Source organism: Kryptolebias marmoratus, linkage group LG7, assembly GCF_001649575.2.
Source record: "Kryptolebias marmoratus isolate JLee-2015 linkage group LG7, ASM164957v2, whole genome shotgun sequence".
Taxonomy (NCBI): Eukaryota; Metazoa; Chordata; class Actinopteri; order Cyprinodontiformes; family Rivulidae; genus Kryptolebias; species Kryptolebias marmoratus.
This window is the reverse complement of record NC_051436.1, coordinates 17565004-17573200: the sequence shown is the minus strand read 5'-3', so window position 1 is coordinate 17573200 and position 8197 is coordinate 17565004. Positions and strand designations below refer to the sequence as shown.

At 39.6% G+C, this 8197-nt stretch overlaps 1 protein-coding gene across 1 annotated transcript; it reads left to right on the top strand.

The window, feature by feature from the left end:
* The first annotated feature begins 3335 nt into the window (after positions 1 to 3335).
* On the top strand, positions 3336 to 5448 carry LOC112451054. The gene is made up of 5 exons (XM_025009138.2): positions 3336 to 3452; positions 3563 to 3907; positions 4006 to 4125; positions 4228 to 4262; positions 4353 to 5448. The coding sequence occupies exons 1-5, from the start codon at positions 3410 to 3412 to the stop codon at positions 4473 to 4475; spliced, it is 666 nt and encodes a 221-aa protein (XP_024864906.1). The 5' UTR covers positions 3336 to 3409; the 3' UTR covers positions 4476 to 5448.
* Positions 5449 to 8197: the final 2749 nt, after the last annotated feature.

Below are 8197 nucleotides of genomic sequence, written 5' to 3'. Positions count from 1 at the left end.
CCCAAGCGCGCCACCACCTCCTGCCGGGCAGGCCAAAGCCTTGGACCCAACCCCCCAATGGCCCATCGCCCACACCAGAACCCAGCAGAGAAACCGGCCAGCACCAAGCAGGAGAAGCCCCCCCAGAGCCCCCAACACACCGGGCAAGCACCATTCCATCGCGGCAGATGGAACCCAGAAGGACCAAGGGCATATACCCATCTTCCCCGGAGAGCTATCCTCCTGAGAGGTCTAGTGGGAGGAGATGCCCACCAGAGCCCAGTGCAGCCCCTGGGACCCCACCCGAGCCAACATCCCTGGAAGCCAGCGGGTGCCCAACACCCTGGGACAAGGCCCAAGCATCCACACAAACAACCCCACACTAAGGGGCCTGCAATCTGCAGGCAGCCGCCCCCAAAACCCCGGTCCCTGCTGAACTAGCACAGGCGCCAAGACGGGAGGAGGGGGGGGGCGCTACCCAAGCCCAGCCCAGGCCCTCCCACATGGTGTTTGTGGTAGTGTGAAATGTTGCAATAAGTACAGCTGTGAAAGTCTAAGATGAGTCAAAATGGTATTGTGGGAGGGGTGAGCGAGGCCCCACTGCTTGCAAACAGCAGGACCCTCCACAGCCCCAGAGCATTAAGTGTCTCTAATGCATTAAAATAGAGGTGCAGGGCGGGCCCAAACATGGCAAGGGGGGCAATACCTGGTGCTCCCCCCATGCCTGCAGGGCTCTCCGCCCCACACATCAAGACCCTACTGATGAGTTGTGTTGCATATGCTGGGGGGAAGGGAATGGGCACCAAGGTGCGGGCACGAATCCCCCCTGGAGCCAGCTACCCAACTGGCCCCATCTTGATCCGCCCGCCCAAACCAATACAGCGCCAACCGAGGCCAGGAAACCACTGGGGATCCCAAAGACACCAAGGGGAACATGAATTTTTTCACACTTTTACATGTAACTGTATTTAATGTCTAAACATTCTGCTTGATGGCTGGATTTTTAAAGATAACTCTTGTTGTCTTTAAAGCATCTGTAGCCCATGTACTGATAAATGTTGGGTCCCTTCAGCAAAGCAGAAGAGGATGACCCAGGTGTATGTATTCTACTGGAGTTGATGTGTGTGTAACTTTATTTAAAAAAAACACACTTTAAAAAAAAGAAAAAGATTTTTTAGTTTTTTTCATGACAAAAAGAATACAAACACTAAGGAAAAAAATGTCTCAGGTTTTGTAACGTGGTTTGTATTTAGTGGTCGGGAAGAGGCGGCAGAAATTATCAGAACAATCAATAACTCATGACCACACCGGTGCTGGGAATTCTACAGTGCTTGTCTTTTAATGAAATACAGTCTTCACCAACCTTACAAGGCCCGGTTGAACGGCTGCTGTCTTATCATACAAGACGTGAGCAGTGTTCCCATAACTCATAAAGTCACTTTGAGTTAGGGAAATAAAATTAAAATCCACCTCAGTCCATGTGTCCATTTGCAGACACGCTTTGCCCACAACTCTCTACAGAGGGCAGTGGTTTTATACTTGTGACATCAGTAAACATGAACTTAGGCTGTTTTAAAGAGACGCCACACAATTACGACTGTTACAGCTTCCTATCAGGTTTGTCAGGGGTTGAACCCAAAATGCTCCGAAAACAAAACTGATTTATAACTGTGATGGCCCCTGCTGTTGCAATGTGGCTTCTTAACTACGTTTTCTTTAGGGTCTAGAAGTAGGGGGTGCTAAAGCTCATGTGACTACCTAGAGTACATATATAGGAAAACGTTGGTGGAGGTGGGGGGCTGGCTGACTCCGAGTGGCGGTGTCAACTGATCAGACCTGGCAGAGATTCACATCTGGGAGAGGTCCTTGGTTCCTGTGAGGCCAGTGTTTAATGGTCCGAGATGCTCACATGCTGGCGAGGCGGTTCCTGGGCCTACGCCGGTGGACTGCGTTACCGCTCCTACTCCTAGACCCGTTTTTGTTGATAAATGCCCCTAAAGGGTTAAAAATCTTTTTTGGTATTGTGTCCCCCTTTTTTCTCTTGTTGCAGTCCCTTGATTGGGCCATAATAACATAAAAGAAAACACTGATGATGTAACAAACAACTTACAAAGGAGCACAAAGGATCACAAAGAGTTCCAAGGAGACAAAAAGAACAAATCAGACTTGTGGCATTGAGCCAACAACGCACTGCTGAGGAGTGAAGTGGCTGTGGCAGGGAGAATTACAACCAAAGACAAAACAAAACCAAGCAAGAGGCAAATCTCAAGAAACACAAGAATCATGAAATACAAAAACTATACCACAAAGAAAAGGAAAAATTTACATTTCTCATTTATCAGCTCCTCAAAGTGCTCCTTCCATCACCTCAACAGGCTCTCTTCATTTGTTTGTACATTTCCATGTCTGTCCTAAATCACTCTGAGCAGCTGTCAGTCTTTTTCTGCTCAATCTATCTGCCCTGCCAATCACTACTTCCTTTTTTTTGAGAAATGGGGGTCACTTTTCACACAAGAAAAAAAAAGACAGACATATGCTCTACATCCAAGAAACACAGAGGAGTTACTGCAACGTCTGTTCTTGTGACAATGCAGGACAAATAAAAAAATAAAAAAATAGCATTCTTTGAAGAAATAGATTTGGCCTGCTGTTTAGAAATGATGAATTTGTTGCCTTTTTGATCAAATCTTGAAAATAATGTTGTGTACAATCTCATGCAATATTGCAAGATCTCGCGCTCAGAGTCTGTTGTGAATGACTCTCAGCTACTACTACATCAAATTTTAGAATTATGCGCATTTTTGTGTTTATTAAGATCAGCTTGAGTTGACTCAAAAGTAAAGCAGAGCAGTTGTTCATCCAATAATTAATTTCTAAAGGTTTAGAAGAAAAATTTTCCAGTTGTTAATGGTAGCAGACAGACACTCACACACACACACACGTACACAGACAAAAAAAATATTGTCTGCCTTTAACTTTCAGTGATGGACAGAAAAAACAGGCCAGAAATAAGAGGAGTGAAAGTAAAATATGGACACCAGACAAAAGATTTCCTCTTGAAAAAGGACAGTTTGTACAAAAGAAGTTAAATGAACAAAAAAAGTTATTTTTAAAAGAAGAAAAAAAGAGTTACATTTGCAATATTTATTACCTAATTTTTCACAAATAATTGTCTAAACTTTAGTTAGAAAAAGGAGGACTTTTATTTTGTTAAAATCTCTGTTAGCCAACAAAAATAAAGAAAAATATTTTGGTTTTTTAAAATATTTCCTCTGATAAGTATTAGTTTATACCGGTTTTGTTAAATCATTCTTGGTGTCCATGGGAAACAGATAACTAAAAGAAGAACCCACCTCCTTTCTGAGATCTGTGTAACCAGAGCACAGTTCAGCTACTAACATTACACCAACGGACTCTTACTGTGCGCACAATGATGAACTTCAGCTGCATTCTACCTTTACTCTGTAGCTTCAGTAAGTACACCCACAAATACTTTTGAACACATTTTCTTGCTTTCTCTCTGCACAGCAACCCATCACTTGTCCACATTGTTTAGTTCTTTGTGGATGTTTTGTGTTTTCAGGTTGGATCTGTGTGTCACTTTGTGAGTTTCACACAGTGGTGGTTCAGCCGGGTGAAGAGGTGACACTGCAGTGCTCCAATCTTAGTCGTTTTCCTGCTCATTTATATTGGTTTAAATTGAATAATGGACCCAACATCAGCTCCATCTCATCAATGTTAACTTTTAAATCTAATGTTTCATTATATGAAGGATTTCAACATGACAAATTTATTATGACCTCCAACATCACAAAAGTTTTTCTACACATCAGTCAAGTGCATCCCTCCGACAATGGACTGTATTTCTGTGGAGTTAAAAATGATCTAACTCCTGGAGTCTTCACAGCAACATACTTACAAGTTAAAGGTAAATCTGCTTTCTTTCACATATCAGTGACTGTCAGAATAAATACTAAATTAAATTTAATGCTGCTGTAGGTAAACGTAATCTTGTCTGTCTTGTAGATGCGATTGATGTGATTGATGAACCAACAAATCTGCTGAATGTGATCCTGGGAGGTGTAGTTATTCTTCTTGTAATGATCATCATCAGTTTGGTCGTCAAAATCAGGAGTTTTTACGCAAGTACTTATATTTCTTTTATAGTTAAAATGGAAATGCAAACATTTATGAATATAAAACTTTAAAAAACTAACCCAAGCTGATAAACTTTTTTCTTTTGTTCAGCTCAAACTGACACTCGAAACACACAACACAGTGAGGTAATCACTTTGTCATAATTTTATTCATTTTTTTCTTAAATTCACACAACAAGTTGCTGTGTTAGTGATTGTAAATTTGTTCATTGACAGAACCCGGACTCTGACGCCCTGAACTACGCAGCTCTGAGTTTCTGTCCCAAAGCAGAGAGCAACAGAAGACATGTGGCAGAGAGAGAGATGCAGACAAATGTGTTGTACGCTGCCCCAAGATAAACTCCCAAACTGATGATATCAGCAGCTTAAAGTGAAATTAAAGCTTATTTTGCTCATATGTTTTCTGTTTGTGTTCTCAGATGATTACAGCTACAGTAAAAAACTGATTTTAATGGAGAAGTTTGTGTTTAGGAAAATTCTGAGTGTCTTCCATGATCTATTTGCAAAACAACAAGTTCCATAACCAGGTGATGATGATTTGCTGCACTATTAACCATTGTAGCTAAACATGTTTGTTTAGGTATATAAATGTATATTTACATATAAGGTTTATAAGATATACCTCTATCTCTAACTATATTTTCCTATTGCCTAAACCTAACCAACTTAATATTAGGAACAAATCAGCCAACATCAACTTTATTCACTCAAACCTTAAAACTGAAACAAATTCTCTAACTCAGCCTTAATAAAAACATTTTCTATGGGACATAATCTTTATGTCTGATCAACCTTTATTGTACATTCCTTTGGTGAGGGTATTTAGTGATAATTGTTTAAACACCTGATATCTACTACTGATGATGTGTCCCAAAATTCTAATAACAAACAATAAAAAACAGTATTTAACTTGGAAAACAAACAAACAAACAACACTTAAATTTTTAAAATTTTGATGTAAATGAGAGGTGGGATCTTGACTGACTTTGTCTCCCTACCCAAAACTGTTTCAATAATTGGACTGATTCAGGGGGAACCACTGTGATACAAAACTTCCGCTAACCCTAATGAAAATATAACTGTTAAATGTAAATAAAACACTTGCTTTTGAATAAAACAACAACAAATAAACAGACAAAGAACCCCTCTTGATTGACTTGATTGTGCAGTGAGTTGATGTTGCAGTGAGTTGACCTGCTCCCCACTTTATTTCGTTTTCTCTGTGGTAAAAAGCAACAGCAAATGCAACAAGTCAGCCACTAAAACCACTTTTCTGCTCTGTAACAAAAGTTACTAACAAAGCCTTTTCATTTCCCAACAACTGAAGCAACAAATTATTTTATTGTTTATGTCAAAGTAATTTAGACTGACTTAATCCATCTTTTTTTTTTCAAGCCTGAATGTCTGATATGGAGCCCAGTCTTGACGTAATGTTTCAAAATTAAAATATTGATGGTAATGTTTTTTTTTTTTTTTTTAAGGTGCATAAAGTGACCTTGTTGACTGACGGTTTTCCTGATGACATCCGAGAAAAAAACATAGATGTTTAGAGCAAATTTATATTTAATGAACCTAACATGCCTGTTTTTGACTATGGTAGGAAACAGAAGTAGATTTCATTTTTAGCAGGTTCTACTACCTAACTAAAAAAAAACAGTTTGTGTTTTCACGCTCAAAGTCACATCACTTACAACAAATCTTAAATGAACACTTGTTCTTCCAACTTTTCTAGTATTATGAATTGCTGTACAGGATCACAATCAGGAAAACAGGTAATCACTAGTATCCTAGTATTTGTTTTATTATCTATACAAACAGATGTCCTAATATTCATCCATCCATCTTCTACTGCTTATTCATGGTTGGGTCATGGAAGCAGCAGATCCAGAATAGAAACTGAGACATCCTTATCATCAGCAACACTCTCCAGCTCCTCCCAGGCCAGAGAGAATCCAGCAAGTTCTGGGTCTGCCCAAAGGTTTCTTCCCAGTGGGACATGCCTGAAAAACTTCAAAAGGGAGGTGTCCAGGAGGCATCCTAATCAGACCTGAACCACCTCAACAGACTCCTTTCAATGCAAAGGAGCAGCAGGCTTCACCCTAAGCTCAGCTCCTCACCTTATCTCTAAGGCTGAGCACGGACACCCTACGAAGAAAAGAAGACTTTATTTTCCATCAAGGTGAAAATTTTCCTTCAGCTCTCCAACCATAAAATAAAACACATACATATAATCAAAATATCAACAATTAGTGCATAGAATAAAACTCTTTGCATGCCATAGGTGTATGTTATCATTTGGATTGGTTAAGAATAGTTATTGCACTTGGAACAAATGACTTCTTATAGATGTTCTTTATTGCCAGAGGGACCTTATAACGCTTTCTTGAGCTCAGAGGTTCAAACTGACAGAAAAGAGGATGGATGCTATCTGCTAAAATATTCCTTGCCGTCATCTGTGTTCTTTCTGCAAACAGTTGAGACAGAGCTTTTTGTGGTTTCCTCACTATTTTACCTGCCATTGAAACAATTCTTGAAAGTTTGTTTTTTAGTCTACAACTCAGAAGACCATACCAGACAGGGGGGTAAAAAGTTAAAACACTTTCAACAATTGCATTGTACACAAGCTCTAGAGTTTGCTGACTAACCCCAAGACCATTAAGTCTTCTTAAAAGATAGAATCTCTGTGAGTATTTCTTAAATATATACTCAGTGTTTTCAGCAAAGGTGAGCTGACTGTCTAGGAATGACCCAGGGTATTTTAATTTGCCACAGTTACAACAAGTCGGCCATTGAGTGAAACTGGCTCCACTTTGAGGTCTTGTTTAAGGCATGGCAAGGCATATCTGGCTTACTCTGACGGCACCAAGTCTCCAGGGCCTTTGTAAGATAATTAAAAAGCTTAATCTGTGGGATTGTTTTTGTTAGTAGTCTAGCCAGAGCCATGTCATCTGCATATTTGATTAAACTACAGCTCTGGTCGTTGATCATAAATTCGTTTGTAATAAGAAAGAATAACACACGGGAGAGAACACAACCTTGGGGGCAATCAGTGCTCACCATGAGCACATCTGAAGTGTTACCACCACCACAGACCCTATGTGGACAACATGAAAGGAAATCCCTGATCCAGAGAACCAGGCCAGAGTTGACATTAAGATCAATGAGCCTCTTTAAATGAATATAAATTTTCATTGAAATAAAAGCAGAACTAAAATCGACAAACAAAATTCTTGCAACACTTTTGGGGCTCCTCAAATGTTTTGTAATTGTATTCAACAGAGTGAACACAGCATCATCATTGCCTCTGTTGCTTCTGTATGCAAATTGGAGTGGGTCTAAAGCAGTGGCCACAAACTTGGCCAGATGACTGACAGGAACCCACTCCATAGTTTTACATAATGTAGAAGTTATGGCAATAGGCCTAAAACCATTAGGTGCAGTAGAACTCTGTTTCTTTAGCACTGGCCTTATAATTGAAAATTTCAATGCTTTTGGCACCGTTCTCAAATTGATGAGATACTAGTACAGCTGTGTAAACATCTGTAGACATCTTTCAATTGGGCAGCACAGTCTTTGAACAGATGGGCTTTAAGGCTGTCAGGGCCAGTAGCCTTGTGTAGTTTTAATTTAAAGAGGCTAATTGCAACATCAAGCTCACTGATAGTCATTGAGGTCTGCAAAGGAAGGTTCTTACACAACTCATCACATTCTGCATTGCAATCCATGATGTAAAATCTACAATAAAATTATTTTAATTCATTTACAGAAAGATTGGAAATGCTGGTGCTGTCATCTTTTTTAATGGGCTGCCCCATTAGAATATTCAGTCCCTCCCTAGCCTGTCTTTTATTGAATATGATGAATATGCCATCTATTTTATTTTCCAACTCAATTTTAGCCTTTAAAATCTCCCTATAACTGTCTCCTTTTCTCACATTAAGACAGTTTTTTAAATGTTTCAAAACCCAGGACTTGTTGTTTGAAAAAACTTTCACCATCTTTTTTATGCACACATTTTCCTTCAGTGTCATGAATTCAAGTATTTTTGAGTTTCATTTTAT